At 37.7% G+C, this 22,784-nt stretch overlaps 1 protein-coding gene across 2 annotated transcripts in view; it reads left to right on the forward strand.

The window, feature by feature from the left end:
• Positions 1–22,784, forward strand: part of cpne5b (copine Vb) — a 196,329-nt gene that overhangs the window by 155,318 nt on the left and 18,227 nt on the right. For both annotated transcript variants that reach the window (XM_056252427.1, XM_056252428.1), the window contains 6 exons: positions 900–953; positions 1,656–1,717; positions 11,324–11,370; positions 15,410–15,591; positions 15,914–16,041; positions 18,710–18,812. In XM_056252427.1, the coding sequence (XP_056108402.1) occupies positions 900–953; positions 1,656–1,717; positions 11,324–11,370; positions 15,410–15,591; positions 15,914–16,041; positions 18,710–18,812 (576 nt within the window). The remainder of the gene's footprint in view (positions 1–899; positions 954–1,655; positions 1,718–11,323; positions 11,371–15,409; positions 15,592–15,913; positions 16,042–18,709; positions 18,813–22,784) is intronic.

The raw sequence follows: 22,784 nt of genomic DNA on the forward strand, positions 1-22,784 counted from the left end.
CTTTACTGCATTATAAGAACAGTTATGGCTACATTTATATAATTTTTTGTGCTTTTTTAATGTGCATGCTCATAATCCATTATACACTGATTAAGTAGTAATTAATCAGTCGTATGTTTCCCTGAATGTATTTATAAAGATGCAAAATGCATTGCTGTAATGCTATTATATTTATAGTTACAATGACTTTTTAGTAATTCAGATTTATTTCTGTCAAATACGTGAATATTTTGTTATTAATAGCCATGTTGTGTTCTTATAAATACTTAATGTAAGTGATAATAGTTAGTAACCTCCATACATGCATCATTGATGGCTTTAAGCAAAGTGGAAACAAATGATGCAAATGTTAAGAAATCGTGAAGATGTGCTCATTGTACATTTTAAGTTAATGTAACTAATGAACAATAATTCCTGTAATCATTGATAACTAATTGGTACAGCAAACAAGTATCTCCGGATCTATTTGATCATTTGACCATTTATAAATCAGTGTATAATGGATTATGAGCATGTACATTGAAAAAGCATATACATTACTTATAAGTAATTATAAAAAAAATAGATAAAATAAAGATAATCTAATAAGACAAAAGTAACTATAACTGTTGTTATAATACAGTATAAATCTTAATGAGTCTTTATAAATATAGAATAATACTTATAAATAAGTATAAATGGGGCTATAATTAATTATAAGCATGGACTTTATAGAAAGTGTTACCAAATGTTTCATTGTCAGTGGGGTCCAAAACAACACTGATCCTGAGAAATGTTTCAAAATATCTTCTTTTTTAGTGCTGACAACTGGAGAATTCAATGTGAAGACTTTATTTTTCTGTAGGAGCTTAATTTGATTTCTGTGTTTTTTTGTGTGTGTTTTTTCCAATGGCTCTTAGGTGGTGAATCCGAAGAAGAAGATGAAGAAGAAGAAATATGTCAATTCGGGCACGGTGAGTGGTGTCTTTCTGAGATTAGCTTACTAACATGAGCGTGTATGTGCATGTGTATCACAGCATACGCTCACACACACACACACACATGTGTGCACACACAGACAGAGCCTTTAATTACGCCGGTTTCCTGTGTTCAATTATGTGATGGGAAAAGCGAAGACATTGACTGTAGCTTTCAAATGTCTTCCTGCATTAATGAGTGTCCCTTTTAAACCCGTGCTAATTAAGAAACGAGAGAGCTTTGCTTTGTTTTCCTTTGACGGGTCTGTGGCGTTTAAGCGCTTGTGTGTGTGGCTCATTGTAATCATCACATAGTGGAGGTTGACGAATAAATGGGGAAAATAGCCCACGTTTTAAACCAAATGGCGCACCACTGTAAACATCTGAATATGTGTGTTTAAGAGAAAGGGAGTGTGGGTGGAAGTGAATATGAAAGCAGGAATTTGTAGCACAGCAGAGATAATTTGATATGAGCATCATGCTTTGATTGATGGCTGTGCCAGAGTCGTCTTATTGCTCTATATTATGAGATCCGCCTGAGAACGTCTGACACACACACATCGCCCGCATTCAATCACTGCCTCGTTCACACCACCTCAAACAAGCTGTGTTAGGACAGTTTCTGACATCATCTGCATATGTTTGTGGTGTGTGTTTCGTTGTAGATTCAGTCGTCTGTTTCGATGTGTTTTCATGCAGGTGACACTGCTGTCCTTCTCCGTGGAGTCAGAGTCCACTTTCCTTGATTACATTAAAGGAGGGTGAGTAGAGAAGAGCGCTCTTGCTGAGAATCACACACGTATCACTTAACATTTAATCCCAGGGTGGGTCACATGACTTTACAATTACACATAGATTTCTTGCTGTTACAATGACTAATTATTTTAATATTATGTATATTCTATTATAGGATTTATTCATATTTTGTATTGCCTTTTATTTTTATTTTTTCAGTTTTTATATTTTTATATTCTCATTAAAAATGTTCACTGTTATTATTTTTTGTAAACAATTTTATTTTACTTTAATGTATCTTTATTTCAGTTTTAGTTTATTCTAGTTTAAATGTTTCATCTAATATTTTTATTAGATTTTTTTCAGCTTTATTTCAAACAAGCAAAAACAATTAAATTAGTTTTAGTTTGAATCAAAACTATATATATATATAATATATATATTAGGGCTGTCAAACAATTAATCGCGATTAATCGCATCCAAAATAAAAGTTTGTGTTTACATAATATATGTGTGTGTACTGTGTATAATTATTTTTAGTACATAAATACCCACACATGCATGTGTATTTAAGAAATATTTGCATGTATATACTGCATATAGACTGAATGTAGCCTATATATAATGTATATTTTATATAAATAGAAATATTTTATATATAAATAACATATTTTTCTTAAATATAGGCTATACATGTGTGCATTTATATACAAAATAATTATACACAGTACACACACATTTTACGTAAACACAAACTTTTATTTTGGATGCGATTAATCGTGATTAATCGTTTGACAGCCCTAATATATTTGTGTGTGTATATATATATATATATGATATATATATATATTTTATTTTTTATTATTTTTAAAATGTTATTATAATTATAATTTTTTAATTAGGCTACAATTTTTGTTTTAGAAATATATATTTGATAACCATAATAAATACACAATTTGATTTAATCTAAAATATAAATATTTTATATTATTTAATTATTTTTTATTGAACACAATAATAAAAAAATATGACGCTACATTCTTACTATATGTACATTTAATCTAAGTTCTTGATATTGTTTAAAAAAAGAGATCACAGACCTAATGTGTCAATTACCCATTATTTATGAGAATTTAATGCTTTAAATGTAGGAGACAAGATCCTAAGATCACAGAGGCGTAACAGGACCCTCTTAAGCAAGGGTTAAACGTTTTTTGTGCATCTTAGAAAAGATCATTTGCTGATCTGAGGACAGAGATCACTACACTGGAGTGTGCAGAGAGGCAGTTCTCTTCAAATATCTGCAGTTTCACAGAGAGGACAGGGCCATCTCTTTGCATCAATCTGCTTGAAGCCCTCCAAGGCTGTTTGACTGAACACCACACGTTCCATCAAAATCAGATTTATATCTGAGATATGCCTCTCGACCTTGGAGATTGTGTGGTAAATATATTTGAGATTGTGGTGGGTTATTCTAAGCACTGGCTCAGATATGTTAGATATGTTTTCGTTCCACACAGCCAGAAATCTCACACGTTCTCAACTTTCAACCTTGAACATAGTGTTCCAGCAAAAGACCAATGTTAGCATAACGTCTGCTTGTTACACACAGCAAACGTGTAATAGCTAATCTGGGGTGCGTTTAACTCAATCTCAAGCGAATTCATTAATAGAAGTTATTAGTCCACCACTTGTGTGACATCATTTTGCAGCGACTAGCACTATGATAGTGAAGCGGCGAGTTACGGCGTTGTACGGGAAACACACCCTGCACGATATGATTTCGTCAAGTAGGATAGGTTCCTTTATCAATATTTTGTTGGTCCTAGAACAAACTTAGTCCTCTCATAGTTTCCAATCTTTTCGATTCTAAGAGTTTCTAATCGTTTTACGTCAGCGTTTGTTGTACTGTACTAGTGTTCATTTCAGATGCAATTTTGACTGACACTAGTGCACATTGTACTTTATAATGTTCTCATTGCACACCTCTGTGCATATGCCAAACGGCCTATGCATTGATTTTCCTTTTATTCACCCCAAAGAACAGTGAAAATGTACATTTTTTTTCGAGGGAAGTGCACACATTAAGATAGTATCCGGCTTTTATAAGAGTGCAGGAATGTGTAAGTGTGGCCGTCTTTGAGCTGATGGTCAAGAAATGTTTTGTTTCATGTTGATTGAATTAAAGGACCAGTAGATCTTTCTCCTGGGGTTTTACTGTATATTTGCCACTGCAGTCAACTGTGAAATATGAGCGTGAGCTGACGAAGAGAGTGGGGGAGACGTTCTGAGGCTAATGTAAAGTGACATTCAGGTGAATCCCTGTCAGTTTCGACTGACTGCCCTGATAGGGTTAGAGGGTTTACCGCCGCTGGGTTGTGTCAACATCGAGACCGCCCGCAGGTTCACGCTCACATGAAGACAATGCACTGAAATCTGGAGAAAACAACAGTGTGCGTGCGTGGGCGCATTTGTGTGCGCATGTGTATTCATGGAGCTGCAACATTGTGTTTCAGAGCGCACACAGCATGTGGGATTGTTTAGTGCTCTGACAAACCATAAATTGATTAAGCCCTCACCTAAATGAAAACAGGAAATTGCCACTTAGAAGAAGAGCCCTCTGCACTATTGACAAATATTACTCCCTGAGCGAGTGAGTCGAGAACAGCAATAGAGACGATGGGTGGAAGACGGGGAGAACTGAAGCACATCAGACCCGAGCTGCTGAGGTTTGGTTTCAGATCAGCCGTGAAGAGAGCCAATCAAAGTCTAGGACCTCGCCATCACTTGATGAAATGACCAGACAGCACTCGGTGTGCTGAGAAAAATCAATTATAATCCAGAAAATGCTCTGCACACTGAAAAAAATTGCTTGCTAAATCAGTATTTTGCCATTATTTTTTATTAGAAAATATTGAAAAAATCTTAAAATAAAATTTTGATAAAGTAAAATTATATATATACACTACCGTTCAAAAGTTTGGGGTCGGTACGATTTTAAATACTTTTAAAAGAATTCTCTTCTGCTAAGCATGGCTGCGCTTATTTGATTAAAAATACAACAAAAATCAGTTATAGTATTAAATATTATTCCAGTGTAAATCAGCTGTTTTCTGTGTGAATATATAGTAAAGTGTAATTTATTCCTGTGATCAAAGCTGAATTTTCAGCATCACCAGTGTCAGTGTCTTCAGTGTCAAATGATCCTTCACAAATCAGTATAATATGAGGATTTGATGCTCAAGAAACATTTATTATTATTATCAATGTTGAAACAGTTGTTGGTCTGTCAGTTGTACAGTTTTTTGTTTTTAGGATTCTTTGATGAATAGGACGTTCAAAAGACTTTTGTAACATTATAAATGTCTTTACTGTCACTTTCAATCAAATTAATTATTCCTTGATAAATAAAAGTATTGATTTCTTTCCTCCAAAAAAATAAAATAAAATTCTCACTGACCCCAAACTTTTGAACGGTAGTGTATGTACATACAAATAATGTTTTTAAAAGAAGTCCTGCATAATTTGATAAAAAATAGAATACAAAGGGAAGCATGACTGTTTTCTATATGAATATATTATTAAATGTAATTAATTCCTATGATGGCAAAGCTGAATTTTCAGCATCATTACTCCAGTCTTGAGTGTCACATGATCCTTCAGAAATCACACTAATATGCTGATTTGATGCTCAAGAAACATTTCTGATTATTATCAATGTTGAAAACAGTTGTGCTTTTTCATATTTCTGTGAAAACTGTGATCTAATTTTTTCCTAATGATTCTTGGATAAATAGAAAGGTCGAAAGAACAGCATTTATTTGAAATAGAAAATGTTTGTAACATTAAGAACAGAATCTTTACTGTCATTTTCTAATAGTTTAATGAAAACGTACTGTAATTCAGTAAAAATGTAAGCTTAAATCAAGAGAAAACAATGTGCCAGTGAGGTAAGATTTCTGATTCTCATACATATGTATCTTGTTTAAAATGTAATGATATTTTTATTTACAATATGATTTTTACTGGTAAACAGGACACACTGATTAAAAATGTTCTTTGAGTGCAGCCAAGCTTAAAAAGATAAATATTTTTAGGTTTTTTTTTGGCCCTTGCCAATGAAGGACGCATGCCGAGCTCCGCCTTCATTGCGGCGAGTGTGTGTTCTGATTAAGCGCTGACCTTTACCTGCATGGAAGTACTTATGGCTGAGTGGCAGATAACCCGTTATAATGTGCTCCGAGTCTCCAGTGCATCCCACGTATAGGACCAGCTATGACATTTCTATTAAGGCGGATGAGATTGTGCTGCCCAGGGTGAAAGTCTGTTCTTTCTGCTGCTGAGAGTGACGTTTAGATGAATGTGTAAATATGCGCTGTGTGCTTTTGTTTCAGTAACAAAATAAACACAACAATAATGACAGTGGTGAGAGAACAGTAGTTAAGAAAGCATCTGATCATAGAGATGTCGATGTGTTTGCACACTGAAAAAGTCACATTTTTCTTTTGCAAATTTTTGCAACACATTTTTAAAGTGAATTTTACATATTGAATAAAGTAAAATCTGCTTAACTGAGTACAATTAACAAAGAAAATAAGTAACTTTGACCTTGCCAGTTAAAGACTAATTTATACTTAGTTGAAGTTTACTCTGTTTCAAGTACATTTTACTCAAACAATATAACACTGAATTAAAGCACGCTTTTAAAGTGTATGCTATACTTAGAACATCTAAGTAAATAATACAGTAGATATAACATATCAGCATAATAGAAGCAATGTGATACCCACCCGAACATCGAGACCCCAATACTTGGTACACAATACAAAATAACAGTAACATTCGTTGAATCATTTTTGAGTATGATTGTGTCATTTTGAGTAGAAAATTGTGTCACAAAAACTCCAGATGTCACAAAACAGCAAGTTACTAAACCTAACAACAAAGGCAACAATAAAACAGTGTAAATACAGCTTGGAAACTGTAAAAAATGCAACCTTATTAATTATTTAGTGCATGATGGGAACACCTGAAAGTTGAGTAAGTACTAGTATAGAATTTACTTTGTTTTTAAATTCTTGCCTTAACTAACTTCAGATTTGTTTTTCTATAAAGTTTGGTTTGGCAAGCTGTTTCAAACTCTCGAATCGAACACCAAACGAAATTTTGCCTGATTTTGTTCAAAATGACACCACAGTAGTTCGTTCTTTGATTTAGATTGATGTCCCCATAGTGGAAAAGTAAATATACTCAAAGGTATTTAAAGTACATTTATTTTGTGATAAGTATACTACAAATACATTTGTATGGAAGCTTGTTTCTGCCACTGAATAAAAAAATAATAATAATAATTGCGACTTTTTATCTCACAATTGCGAGATATGAAGTCAGAATTGTGAGAAATAAAGTCGCAATTCTGAGAAATAAAGTCGCAATTGCGAGGAAAAAAAGACAGAATTGCGACTTTTTATCTCACAATTGCGAGTTTACATCTCGCAATTCTGACTTTCTAACACACAATTGCGAGTTTATATCTCGAAATTCTGACATCTTTTCTCAGAATTGTGAGATATAAAGTCGCAATTCTGATAAATAAAGTCGCAATTGCGAGATATAAACTCGCAATTCTGATAAATAAAGTCGCAATTGCGAGATATAAAGTCGCAATTATGAGAAATAAAGTCGCAAATGCGAGAGAAAAAAAGACAGAATTGCTTTTTATCTCACAATTCTGACTTTTTTTCTCACAATTGCGAGTTTACATCTCGAAATTCTGACATCTTTTCTCAGAATTGTGAGATATAAACTCGCAATTGCGAGTTATCAGGCCAATTCTAAGGGGGGAAAAAGACACATTTTTCCCCCCTCAGAATAGTTTATATCTCACAATTCTGACTTTACAACACGCAATTTCGACTTTATATCATGCAATTCTGACTTTATATCTCGCAATTCTGACTTTATATCTCGCAATTCTGACTTTATATCTCGCAATTCTGACTTTATATCTCGCAATTCTGACTTTATATCAAACAATTCTGACTTTATATCTTGCAATTCTGACTTTATATCTCGCAATTCTGACTTTATAACACGCAATTGCGATTTTATATCACGCAATTCTGACTTTATATCTCGCAATTGTGAGAAAAAAAGTCAGAATTGTGATATAAAAAGTCGCAATTACCTTTTTTATTTTTAATTCTGTGGCAGAAACAAGCTTCCATACATTTGCATATTTATGTGCTTAATAAAAATACCCTGCAATTGTACTTTCGGTATACCAAACTAGTATACTTAAAGTTTGCTAAATTGAAAGCTAATTTTGTACTTAATGCACTAGTTGTGCGGAAATAGTGCTGAAGTCCAACTAAAGATATACTAATGAATTTATGATTGTGCTAAAGTGGAACTATTGCAAGTATACTTTAGGTGCACTTTAAATATCTTGCATTTAAAGACTGATATTATACAAAGATCATACAATCCTTATTAATAGTGATATTAAAACACATTTTAGAAATGTGCTATAAAGTTTAAAGCAAATAAAGTTTAATTATAATTTTATATCATTAAGTTTTAAGTGAAATGTCAATAAATATGTTAATGGATTTGAAGTGTACTTAGAATGAAATAGATGTATTTTAAATAGATTTTGGTATAGTTTTTTTAACTAGGGATATATCGGGCCTTAAAGGGATAGTTCACTTTGAAATTAATTTTTGGTATGTTTTAGCTTACCTCAAGGGCATCCACGATGTAGGTGTCGTGTCTTTGTTTCCGCAGTAGTTTAAATTTTGATATTTTTAGGTCAAACCGTTCTTGTCTGTCAGTCATATAATGCAGGTCTATGGTCACCAACTCAAAGAGCATGCACAGAGAAGTCCAAATTAAACATGATTTAATGACTCGAAACAAACAGTATTTTTATCGTTTTTACCTCTTGTAAACACAGCCACGTCCAAGTGATCTGAGGGCGCCGGCGCTTCGGTCTTTTTACGGCAAGCGCCGGAAAGCGCCGGAAGTGATCTCTCACGCGTGTACGTCACTCATTGTTTACACAGAACAGAGATTTTAGGTAAGACGGCTAATTAAAATGGTACTAATTTGCGCTTATCCGGGATGTTTAAACCGTCGTAAAAAAAAACAATTAAAAAAATAAATAAAATAAAACAATTGTATGAGTGACGTACACGCGTGAGAGATCACTTCCGGCGCTTGCGCAGACCGAAGCGCCGGCACCCTCAGATCACTTGGACGTGGCTGTGTTTACAAGAGGTAAAACGATATAAATACTGTTAGTTTTCTCACACAAACCACTAGTTTCGTGTCTTAGGCCATCAATGTGTACTTACATTTACGAGTCATTAAATCATGTTTAATTTGGACTTCTCTGTGCATGCTCTTTGAGGTGGTGACCATAGACCTGCATTATATGACTGACAGACAAGAACGGTTTGACCTAAAAATATCAAAATTGAAACTACTGCGGAAACAAAGACACCTACATCTTGGATGCCCTTGAGGTAAGCTAAAACATACCAACAATTAATTTCAAAGTAAACTATCCCTTTAATGGATAATACTACGTAGAGAGCATTATCTGTGCTGTGCTGTCCAGCCTCTTCCATTAGATGAAGGTGTTTTCATGTGTGTTTTTATGCAGGGCTTCCCTGCCCCCCACAACACTTCACCTGACAAATGAGAGGGAGACACATAGTGACATGCACGTCTCCGAAAATCGATTCTTCTTGTCCGTCTGTTTACCCCATCCCAAGAGACTCTGCTGCACTGCATTACACTAACCCCTAATGCAGGGGATCCTTTTTACAGCCTATTAGGTTTCTGTGTGGTAGTGGAAGTGGCCCAGTGCCACAGGCTGAAGCGCTGGCAGAACAACAGCACTGCTGAAACTAGCTCACGGTCTGCTCTCATCTGAAATGGCACATTCAAGAAAGAACAAGAGGAGATCAAAATGAAAATTCCTCAGTTTCATTTTCTTCATAAATGTATAATTAAACAGTCTTAATCAAAGATAGATTCGATAACGTGATCCTCCGGAATTGCTTTAGTTTAGAAGATCTTGTTTTCTAATCACGGCTTCGGTCACCTTAATTCCCGAACAGTTTTTTGACGCATACGCTGGCACCCGAGAGTAAACGGCTTTTAATGAATTAATAAAGAGGATAATTACTCTCCAGGCTACACAGGGCCATGAGTCATGTATTAGCCTGGGATTCTAAAGGTTAATGTAATTTTCTCTGCTTTCCATTATGTTTTATAAATTTATTTTTCATCCGACCCACTGAATCCCTAATGGGCCACTGACTTTTTTGGGGAGAGCAATTGAATGCCGTCTGATATGATATCTTGCTGTTGGCAAGCTATTATTATTATTATACTATTTGTATTATTTCCATTTTAATTACTTGGCTTTATACATATCTGTGTTATGCTAATGTTGCAGTATGTTCATTTAAAGGCACACCGTGTAACTTTTGGCCAAAAGAGTTGACGCATATGAGTTATTTTAAATGATTCCTCAGGCCAATATACAGCGCTTGACACTATCAATGCTCCGAGCGGGGCTGCCCTGTTGAAATACCGCCTATGTAAGTTTGGAGAAGACGCACCGTCTTTGGCCAGGTCATGTGACCTGGAGAATGCCTGGAGAACGTATCGCTATACGACCGTCACGTGACCACAGGCTCGGAAGAGTCGAGGAAAAGAAAACGAGAAACTGACCGCGTGAGAAAACCGGACAAGAGTCTCACTCGGTCAGGCTTTCACTTAAAATAGGATAAGAATGAGCATCAAACCATAGACAGTATAAGAAGTGGACAGAGCCATCTCATTGGAACTACGTATGAGATCTCAAGGCCAACAGAGAAGGAAATGAATAGTTGAATAAAGTCGTTATTTTTGTTTGTTTTTTGCACACAAAAAGTATTCTCGTCGCTTGATAAACTTAAGATTGAGCCACTGTAGTCACTCGGACTATTTTAACGATGTCTTTAATAACTTTTGGGCCGGCCAGTTTCGATCCCTTAAGAAGCCTATGGAGGAGTGATCCAGCTCTCAGATTTAATAAAAAATATCTTAATCTGTGTTCAGAAGATGAACGAAAGTCTTACGGGGTTGAACAACATGAGGGAGAGTAATTACTGACAGAGTTTTCATTTTTGGGTGAACTATCCCTTTAAAGTCCAACGTGTTAGCCTTGGCTAATTACCGTAGCTCAAAGTTAACTCTTTCTATTCGCTGCATCTTCTGTCAGGAAGCATGTCATCCTTAAAGGTTCCAATGGGACTCATTTAGCTAACATGCCGCACATGGTGCGTTTGTGGCCGGTGGGAAGCCAGGGCTGAAGGAAACCCCGTGTGAAGGGATGCAGATGGACATGTGGAGACTGCATTACCCTGCTGTTGAGCACAGTAAAACGTGTAATGTGGGCTCAAATGGCTCTTCGCGTTTATCCCAATTAGAGCGTGCAGCTGGGGTTGACTACACACATCAGCCTCATTCACACACCACACACAGACATATGTACCTGTCTCTACAGAAGATACTAAATCACTGCAGAGAGCGTTTTTTGCTTACTCTTGTTTTCTCATTTCTGCCTCTTTTCCCAGGACCCAGATCAATTTCACAGTGGCCATTGATTTCACCGCCTCTAACGGTAAGCAATTAAGTGGAGAGAACGGTATGTGACCTCTTAAAAGGCTGGGCGATCCAAACCCAATCGTCGGGCTGCTTGTGTCGCTCAATACGCTCCCGTTAGTGGTCAGTTTGCGGCCGGGGCAGAACGCAGAGTCGTGGAAGGGTTCGAGTCGTGCTGAGAGGCGAACGGTTGAATAAAACTGTCTAAAATGGCCCAGCTACACAAGCCGGCGGTGAATGCGTTTCCCTGTTGTTTTCGAGACCGCACTTGCTGGGAGTGTGTATATGCAAATAATTTCTGTTCATTCACAAGTAAGTGCTTCCAAACATCTTTGAATTGTTAAGCAAATTAACTCGATTTGTTCAGAACAGTGTAGCGAGACGATGGAAATCTCTTTCGGGAGATTTATTAAAGGTGGCTGCCTGAAGTGCAAGAGAGCTGAATTGAAAAGTTAGTTTAGTTACAGTGCAGCCGTCGCTCAACAACTGTTCCGAGCCCTGAACAACATCAATAGCTTGACAACAGAATTGGAGCACTCATTTGTGTTTCTTAAATATACTTCATGACTTGCTACGGTGGACACAGTTGCTCTGTTGCAAAACCTAATGAGCTGCATTGATGCCTACATAGGTCTTGCCTTCTAACACCATGAGCCAGCCAGATTTAGCCAGAGCAAACCATCTTTTGCATTTACTAAAGACATGCAGTGAAAAATCAGCGCTGAAAGGCGTGGACAGGGTTATTGTTGTGGCTGATCTTATTGCATATGTATTTGTAGGAGTTTCCCTTTCAGACGCAATATTTATGGGAGGAGAATATTTAAATAAATCATGCAGTTACTAAGGTTTGCTCGCGTCCATTTACTGGTATTTGTGCCATTATTTAATGCCCAAAAAACCTTAAACCAGACACTATTTTGCGCTGCTCTTGGTAGGTTGTGTTGGTCATTATGGAAATGATTGTGTTCTTTCATTTGCACGTCGTCAGTAGATCACAGGCAGAACTTTACACTCCCATCGACACTTTTTTGGAATTGCGTGCTCACACTAATTTGCCCTGTTTAGTAAATCTGGCCCCAAGTCTTCACCATTATAATCCATAATACTGTCTTCCCTGAATGTGGTGCGACATCATTTAGTGTGGGGAAACAAGGAAGCAATTCCTACTGAAAGGGCAGATGCCATAGAGGGGGCGCAGAAAACATAGCTACGCCAGTGAACAGGACAAGACAGCATCTTTATCATCAGCAACCCTCATAAGTGAAAGATATGGAGTGCTTTATCTAAGCAGCATCTATTTAAGTGGTATTTGGGCATGAAAATAGCACTCTGCAAAAAAGTGCATCCATCCATTATACAAGTAAATCCGTACGGCTCTGACTGGTTAACAAAGGCCTTCTGAAGCCTGGAACACACCAAGCCGACAGTCGGCCGTCGGGCAGTTTTTGTGCGTCGGCCGACTAAGTTTCCTCGGTGTGTTCCGCACGGTTCGTGCCGTCGGCTGAAATTGGTCCTCGTCGGCTTTGTTTCGGCCGATTCGACATGTTGAATTGGCGTCGGGCCGTCGGTGAAAGAGGGAACTCTGATTGGCTGTTCAGCCTAGTGAAAGAGTCCATGCACGAGAATAATAGCAAAACAGCGAGTAAAGAAGTCAAAACTCTACAGATAGAAGGCTGTTCTTATGTTACGTCATCTTACCTTAGTGTTCCTTGGCGAATATTTCAATATTAACACGAGCGGAGTGGAATAAAGAAAGTGTTTAGCAGGATTGATATTTAAAACGGTAAGCACGCACTGCTTTGTTTACGGTGTGTATCTGCAGCCGGCAGCGTCAGTTTCCCTTTTTGAATGACGAATATAGAGAATATATCTGCAGAAATAGACAGTTGTCTCATTTACACGCAGGCGCAGAACGCGCATTCTAGCTGACAGTCGGCTGTAGTTCTCTCGGTGTTCAAGTGCAGCTTTTTACCCCGACGAGAGGCGACAACACAGTCGGCTTTCATCAGCGCTAGTTCGTCGGCGTCGGCTTGGTGTGTTCCAGGCTTTAAGCGAAGCGATGCGTTTGTATAAAAATATCCATATTTATCAACTAAAATAACGAACTTCTGGCAGACGGCCTACGCAAGTCGACTTACGCCACAAGAGTAACACTTGACGCGATGAATGACGTAGATGTAGGAGTAGCGTAAGCTTTGACGCCGCTGGTGGTTCAAACAAACAGGGCTGGGCAACAAACTCAAGCTCCTCCCACATTTCTCTTTAAAAATTGTCGTTTTAGACTTGTAATTCATGACTGGTGTTTTGTTTTGATCGATCCTCGGCGCTTTCGCGTTCGTCGTTACGTCATTCGTCAGGTCAAGTGTTACTCTTCCACCGTAAATCCATGCGTACGGCCGTCTGCTGGAAGCTAGTTATTTTTGGGGATGTCCCGATCCGATCACGTGATCGGAAATCGAGCCCGATCACGTGGTTTCAGGCTCGATCGGAATCGGACGCTACCTCCCAATCAGGACTCGGATATATGTAAATTAGGGGTGAAACGGTACATGTATTCGTAATTATTGAACCATTTCGGTACGAGGCTTCCGGTTCGGTACGCATACAAACCGAACGATTCCTAGGACCATTTTCCCTGCAGACAAAATCCGCGCTGGCGCGATCACCACAACGTTGTGCAACATCAAATGGCAAACGTAATGAAAGCAGAACGAAACTGCGCTACTCATTATATTGTGCTTAATGGACCATTTATCAGTTCGGACCAGCAACACCTGTGCAGCGCGAGATCAAGCGACACTGTGCTAAGAGATCCAGTGAAGAAAACAATTGAGTTCGCCACTGAAGTAATAACATCGCTGCGAGATCTAGTGAGAAGCATTCACATTTCTCCGTTATTAACCGTAGATCTCTATTAGATCAAACAGCGCTGACGTGGACACCAGGAGAAACATTGTGCCGCCCGTGAATGAACATGGATTTAATGTTGCACTTCAAAACTCAAATATTATATAAATATACATTTAAATGTTATTTTTAATGTGATTACCAAAACATTATTTGTTCATCCTTCAAAGATTACCCCCATTTATAAACCTGAAAGTTTCAAGATGTAGGAAAACTCAAACTTATTTAAAAATAGTTTTTCTTTTAATAAATAGGAAATTTCTCTGGCATTTCTTTCTTTTTGCTGTATCGTATCGAACCGCAAATTTTGTGAACTGTTACACCCCTAATGTATATATATATTCTCATTATTTTTTTATTCACTTTTAAAACATTTTTATTTTTTGTTTACATGCCTGCCGGGTATTTTAAGTTGAGGTGCTATTTGTTTTTATATTAGACTTTTTCTATATTGACTGTTGCACTAAAGTCCAAAAGTGAAGATTTTATGTTATTTATTACTTGCTTGTTCAAGCTACCTCACAGAAGTGCTCTGTTTGTTAACAGAGTTGTTGAATGTTAAAATAAGGTGAATTAAATAAAAAATAAGGAACATCCTTGATCTGTTTTCGCTCTTCTTTATTCTTTTTTTATGTATTATATAAGTATCGGATCGGGACTCGGTATCGGTAGATACTCAAAATCAAATGACTCGGACTCGAGGGCAAAAAAACCTGATCGGGACATCCCTAGTTATTTTAGTTGATAAAGTTGTAAATATGGATATTTTTTTTACACAAACGCATCGCTTCGCTTCAGAAGGCCTTTTTTAACCCCCTGGAGTCGTGTGGATTTACTTTTATCATGGATGGATGCACTTTTTTGGGCTTCAAAATCTCATCCTCCATTCACTGCCATTATAAAGCTTGGAAGAGCCAGGACATGAAATATATAAGCTTATTTACTATCATAATTTCCATCCTGAATTTATGTGTTTTGTTTTTATTTTTATTTTAGCTGACAGATGTTGTAACGAATGTGTTGACATTTGAATATGAAGAGAATCATGATTTTTTTTTTTTTTTTACACACTTGTGTAAAAATGCTCTCAGTTTGTCTTTCTAATATGTTTGTAGTACTAAATAACTTTTTGTTTGCTGTTTAATTTCCAGGTAACCCATCCCAGTCCACGTCTCTCCATTACATGAACCCCTACCAGATGAACGCCTACGCCCTGGCACTGAAGGCAGTGGGAGAAATCATCCAGGACTATGACAGTGACAAGATGTTCCCTGCGCTGGGGTTTGGAGCCAAGCTGCCCCCCGACGGACGGGTGTCTCATGAGTTCCCCCTAGTGAGTGAGCTGATGTTCAACTTCCTTTTGTCCCAAACTCCCTGTGATTTGTCTAAAAAAGTTTTTTGGGGTTTTTTTTGATGCAAGACTCTCAATGTCTTTCTGTTTTTCTCACTTTCTCGGAGAGCGTGAGATGCTGTTGCTTTGAAAGCGGTTCAATGTTGCTGAGACAAGACTGTATGGGAGACGTCTATAATTGGCAACTTCTGCTGTCATATTGATTGACACGATCCATGTTTTCTCTCCTCAGCATTGTTTTCTGTCGAACTGCTGTTGGCTTAAATGAAGGCACACACGTGAACCATTGATTCCTGTCTTTCAGAATGGAAATATCGAAAATCCCTACTGTAATGGTATTGAGGGGATATTGGAGGCGTACCATCAGAGTCTAAAGACCGTCCAGCTATACGGACCTACTAACTTTGCTCCTGTTGTAAATCACGTGGCCAGGTAAGTTTCTCCCAAAATCCTTGAAAATACACAATCATTTTTAATATCAGCTTATGTTGTCAGTGTGTTCATGAACCTTTTTTTGGGTAACTAAAAGTAAGCTATTATTGGTTTGATGCCAGGTTCGAAAGACCAGGAAGGTTCATTTTATTTTATTAGCTTTAATCTTCCTTTTTCAGGTTAGCATAAGTTTTAGTCATTTTGTTATGTGCTTTTTAGTTACAAAATCTAGTTTTAAAACCTATTGAAATACCTTTCTAAATATTTCTATTTAGCTTACATTTATTTTGAATTGGTTTTAGTTTTAGCTATTTTAGTATTTCAACTTATTTATTTCAGTGAATTCCATGGTTTTAAAAAAACAAGTTTTTCAAGTTTGTTTCTAATATTTATATTATATCGAGCCGGGACTCGAACTCTGGTCAGCTGAAGGTCAGCTCTGCCGTGTCAGACCGCTTTGCGTAAGGCTCGTCACTGACAATATTGGTTTTTAAGATTGATAAGCGAGTACATTTGGTACCCGCCAGTCCTTAATATGTGGTGGCTGTCTTGAGTAAAAGCATCTAAACACAGCACAAACTGATATTTATTTAGCACTCCTCCTCTAGCTAACCTTGGCTTTGACTGCTCTTGTATCGTTTCAAAATTCAAAAGCGATTCCGGTTGTTTTTGTTGCCATGTAAAATGTCAGCCTGTTTGCACTTTGCATACAAATGATAGATCGCCCAGATTTAGTGGAATGCAATGCAAATGTTATTTTCTGCATGAATAGCGAAATTGATCTTTGTTTAGATTTTCAAGCGCATAGCATATATGAACAACAGACACATCATGAATCAGAATAAGAAAAACTGTTTGGCTGTGCACTTTCTCACGGATCATATCCTTGAAGACACTTGAGATGATTTCCTCGGCTTCAGCTTGTATGACTCTCCGATATTCTCTAAACGATGGTCGTGTCTGTCCACGAAAGCCAAACGCTGGGGTTTGAACTAGGGGTGGAACGGTACACAGAAGTCACGGTTCGGTTCATACCTCGGTTCAGACATCACGGTTCGGTACGATTTCGGTACAATGGAGGGAAAAAGCAAAACAAAAATGCAGAAGGCATTGTCATTTTTAAATAAGTTTTATTACTAAAGGCATAGAACCAGTTTATTTGTAGTGCACTGACAATAGTTTAATATAATTAGTTTATTCATTTAATTAATAAAAAGACAAAAAGACCTTGCGATATGTTTGGTAATTGTACCTGAATTAATTTTAAAATTATTTTGCTATATTTCAGATCAATATGTTTGTTTTCCTTAATTTTAATTAACATTATTAATTGACAATGTAACATTATTCTCATCTGAATTATAAATAATTGATTTCTGTATAAAATAATACTACCATTAAAAACATGGTAGATTAGTGTAAGATTAGTGCTCCGATGACAAGAAATGAAAACCAATGCAATATGACGAATGTCCAAAAGATGGGACCCACAGACTGTTTTGAAATGGAGTTGGATAAATATGTTTTGCTTTTAAAACAGTGTGTGTGTGTGAGTGTGTGTGTGTGTGTGTGATTTTGGTTGGGTGACAGTTGTAGGTTACAGTTTGACAAGAGTTTACAGTGTGACAAAAGCACAATGTTGTGTTTTATTGCGAGTGTACACAAATATAAGTAAACACTTTGCAGGTTTTATGATCTGTATGAACAAAATGACGGAGTATGTTTTTATGTTTCCACTGTTCTATCGCGCCTGCGCCTCTCTCTCTCTCTCTCTCTCTCTCTCTCTCTCGCGCGCACACACACACTCCAGCATTGCAATCTTGACATCGCAGCCTGTTCATTATGCGGTCACACCAAACGCGAAAAGAGCGTCAAATTCGCGTCTATCGCGTCTAGTTCGACTCTAGTCCAAAGCGAATAGGACGCGCGTCTAAATTAAGCCAACGTTTGAAGTGAACGCGCGTTCAGAGCTAAGCCGATGGTACAGATTATGTGTCCCTAAAGAACCCACGTATCTAACAGTAGTTCCGCATTACATTAATTAATTTGCATGCGAGTTTTATTTATTTTTATACCGTGTATTCTCCGTGTAAATTCGTGCACCGAACCGTGACGCCCGTACCGTTTCGGTTCGATACGAATACATGTACCGTTCCACCCCTAGTTTGAACCCATGCGCTGCTTGTGTTAGCCCAAAAACTGACAAAAGAAAGTTGCTGACATGGAGCAAGCTTGTTATCCCGTCGTAAAGCTCACAGCAGAGGTGTCATAACAGAATGACTCAGAACTGACTGCAGCTATTTTTTAATCATTATTTGAAAGGATAGTGGGTGTGTTTCCAGAAAAAGGAGACAAAGTAATTGTCTGAAGACATCTCCGCCCCCTCCCTCGTGTCACAGCATCACACAACCAAATCATTTTCCATCTGATTACACCGCATCCACTGTGGTAATTAAAAATGCCATCTTCCGCAGATTTGAATTAGACTTTCTAAATTGAAGCATGATACACCTCCTCAGGCTCTAGCTCAGAGCTGGCGGAGGCAAAGCTTTATTTCAACAAACAAAGCAGAACATGGTGAAATGAGTTTGAGACATTTGAAAACCAGGAAAAGGAGAAAAACGAGCAGTCTTGAAGTGTGTATTGTTGTTTTGTCTTGTCTCTGAAGTTACGCAGCTGCTGTCCAGGACGGCTCGCAATATTTCGTGCTCCTCATCATCACAGACGGGGTCATATCAGATATGTCACAGACCAAAGAGGCCATCGTGAATGTGAGTATGACCACTAAAAGAGGACAAGTGTCCCAACAGGATGGGTTGGAGAGGGTACAGACCCTACTTTTCAGGCTTCATGCTAACTAAAATCAAACCTCATGGCTTCATGAAAAAATCTGTTCTCTCGAAGGAGCGCTCGGCTAACAATTGATTCCTATGGTGTTTGGCATTAGCATGTCGCTAAGCAAAGTGCTTCAAAAAGCACAATAAACACAATTAGAGGATAAATATTCAATTAGATAGATAATCAATTTCTTTTGTCCCACATCTTAGATTTAGTGCCCACCCTAGACTGTAAAAAAGATGGACGACGTGTCTCCACTATAGAAAAATTAAATGGTAAATGGACTACATTTATATAGCGCTTTCACAGACCCAATGGCCACCAATGACAACCTACATGAACCACTGAGCCACTGCCGCCCCACTCTCCACTATAGAAAAATGAAGCCAAAATATCCCAGAAACGGTCGTCCAGAGTCTGCGCAGTGGTGATCCTGAGTTATCAAAGTGCTGCCCACACTCCCGCACAGCTGTCAATCATCATGGACAAAACCTACCTTTGAGTAGTGTAATTGGATTTTTTATTTATTTTTGGGCTAGTGCCCCATTCGATTACATGGAGATGGTGGGGTTTATGAGCTATACTGCAGCCAACCACCAGGGGGCGATCAAAATGCTGTGGCTGGTTCCGGAAGTATTTTTCCATTCAGTTTTCCCATAGGGATTGATTAATCATATCATTACAAAGTTTTATTTTAAGCAAAAAAGTATTTTAAAATTGGGCAAAAAGACAGGTAAAAGACATACAATCCCTTGAAGCACTGCAAATGACAATTTAGTTTGTTGCGAAGTATATATATATATACACAAATACTTAAGTATTTGAAAGTTTGAAAGCATAGGGAGACTGATGGTGCGTTCTATTATTGTCAACGAACCGACTCGGCCCTCGGATATGACACCATTTCCACACCTCAAGCGTTCTGGTATGTTTTGCGCGTCCGAGTCGGAGAAAAAACATGGACGCCACCCGGAAAGCTGTTGCTATGGTAGCACTGGCCGAGTACCAGGCGCTTATCAAAACTCAGCCATTTGAACTTCTAAAATTTTCACTTTATTTCATGTTTTAGTTTATCTTCTGTTAGCAACGCTAGCCACGTTAGTAAGACCCGTTTGAAACAAGGCTTCATTCAATATTGGACTCACAACAAGACCGATTCCCATACCCACAGGCAGTGAGACGGACGCAGTAAGGTATTGCAGTAATACGAGTGATTCAAATCTTCATTTAAACAACCAAAGCGGTCCAAAAACAATTCATACTAAGTCACACAGGATAAATAATAGAACGCACCCTCAGTCTTACATCATTCACAGTGCTTCATGGGAGTGGGAGGAGCTAGGAGCTCTTTTGGCATAATTAGCTTGTTGCTACTCACTGATTGGTGGAACTTTCTGTACAGCATCATGGGTAATGTAGTTTTTCACCATGAATTCAGCTGTTAATCATGATTACTTTAAAAAATAACTTGAAATAAGTTCAACTAAAGCAATTAACAACCTCTGAGTTCACAGTAGGTAGGAGTTTTTACTTCCAAAGAAGTAAAAAGGTAAAGGTAGACTGGTTCACTACCAAAGGTAGACTGGTAGACTGTTTCACTCTATCAAACTTGTCACAATGCATTCTGGGATTTATAAATGCAATGCTTCCTTAAAATTTGTCCTAAACAAAGTATCTTAGGAGGAAGCGCACCTATTATGCGTCAAAAATCTGCCTACTAAGGCGGCGCATTGCTAGGTTTGGCATCAGAGCATGTTTTGTATAAGGTCCTCTTCTCCAGTGTGCTTTGATAAAGCATCGGCGGTGGTTTATATGGGTTTTTATGATCTTATTATAGATGATATATTGTTATAATCTATTTAGGCTGCATGTATGTCACATGCAAAGTGGATGACTCGCGTTGTATTGAGGTCATCATTTACGCTGAAAAGGTCAATCTCGTCTCCAGTGGTGTATGTCATGTCATTTATCCAACCAATGAACAGGCCCGATTTCCCAGCAGACTGGATTTAAAGGGAATTTGCGACTGTTAGTCAGATTTGTAGAACAGCCACACCTTCCTTTTAAGATCTTGCCTGCTGCTCTTTCCCCAACGGCCTGCATCTGCCAAGACGACTCACATTTCTGCTCGTGTGTGTGACATTTAAGACCTGAACGCAAGGTATAAAAATGGACGCCTATGGTGAAAGCTATTTTTGTTTGTGTGCTCAAAGGACTTTTAATTTTTTTTTTATCTAAATCCGAGTATTTCAATTTGAAACAAGACATTTTAATTGAAATGTAATGAAATAATTAAATATGACGGATGTTACACTGCGGTGCAGATCTGATTAATGATTTCAGGAGGTGTTGAATCAGCATAGAAAAAGACTAATCTAATCACGAAGGGGGCTGCATCTCTTAATCAAGTGAAAAGGTCATGTGGTCTTGGTATGTGATTAGCCATGTGTGCATCAATCCTATAATTACTATATTGAAATGCGAAAATTGTTAACTATTTATATATTTTAATCTTTACATGGAAAGTTCACCCACATGAAAAAAAACCTGTCTTTTTTTCACACTGTAGGCACGTGTTTGTCCTATTTTTAGATCCTTGGTTTTAACGCGTATGTTTGTTGAACAGATAAAAAGTAAACCTTTGAAAATAAAGTTGGATATTCCAATCCATTTATTGTCCGTTTCTTTCAAGATTAAACAAAAACAAAACAAAAAAGATAGAAAAGAATGGTCCATTTCATGCACCTTATCAAAAACAATCCATTCAAGTCCATCACGGCAGAGAATGTCTAATAAGAGGAGAACTCCCACTCTCAGTAAACTTCCGGCTTCTGAACTGGTTGCAGTTCCACTCTGGTCCCATATGAGGGCGCTCACAGGACGAGTGCAGTATGAATGGAGGTCTATGGAGATATACCCCTCAAAATACACTTTTCTCAGGATATAATTTTTTGTCTAGTAATTTGAATGTTGTATTCGAAACGAGATGCAAAGAAATTACACATTGTTGGGTGTTAGATATAGTGTTAGAGTCACTTATTTGCTTTAAAAAGTCTTTTAAAATGTCAATGACGTCATACACATTGTACGACCAGAGATACTGCTTAACGGCAATCCTTCAGTCACTTTGGTGCTTTCGCGCTCTGCACTTTCTGTTCTCTCGAGACAGCGGACACAGGTAAACACACGTGCTAGAAGAGTTTTTGTAAAACTAAAGTTCTTAATATTCTGGTCCCGCTTCGGATGCTACGATGCCATCAAGCGGTATCTCTGGTTGTAATCAGTCCTTCACTGACCAACCAGCGTTCATTAGCAGAATGCTAGCGTGTAATGGGCAACAACAACTCAACCTGTAAGAAATCGAAAGGACATAAGTACTCGTTCATTCAACTTTCGACCTATAACCGATGTTGAACTTGCAAAACCTACAATCAAATCTGAGATTTCTCAACGGCAATCGGGTGAAAGAGACAAATTTAGCCGTCTAGCTCCATAGACTCCCATTCATTTTGCACTCATGGGCGATCACCCCCAGTGGAACTCTGGTGGAACTACAACCAAAATTCGGTACTCTCACGGTTTGTTTGACCTTCTTCGTGCACCCTTCTGTGTCGATTTGACCACATAAATACAGTATATGCCCTCTAGTGGTGTGAAGGAAAATTACATGAACCCATGGCTCCTACACACATACAATAACTTTTTGATAAACAGTCTGAAATTTATTTCTTAAATATTTGGAATTTATCCTCTCTGCCATAGCTCTCAAATCTCATTCAATTCAAATATGGAGCATGAAGGCACATTGCACTTGGTTTGACATCAGTGATCATGTTTACATACACACTAATACGTGGGCAACTAACAAAAACTGTTTACTGAAATAACCCGTTTTAGCATTTTAG

Source organism: Rhinichthys klamathensis, unplaced genomic scaffold, assembly GCF_029890125.1.
Source record: "Rhinichthys klamathensis goyatoka isolate OS25496 unplaced genomic scaffold, OSU_Roscu_1.1 h1tg000095l_1, whole genome shotgun sequence".
NCBI classification, from domain to species: Eukaryota; Metazoa; Chordata; class Actinopteri; order Cypriniformes; family Leuciscidae; genus Rhinichthys; species Rhinichthys klamathensis.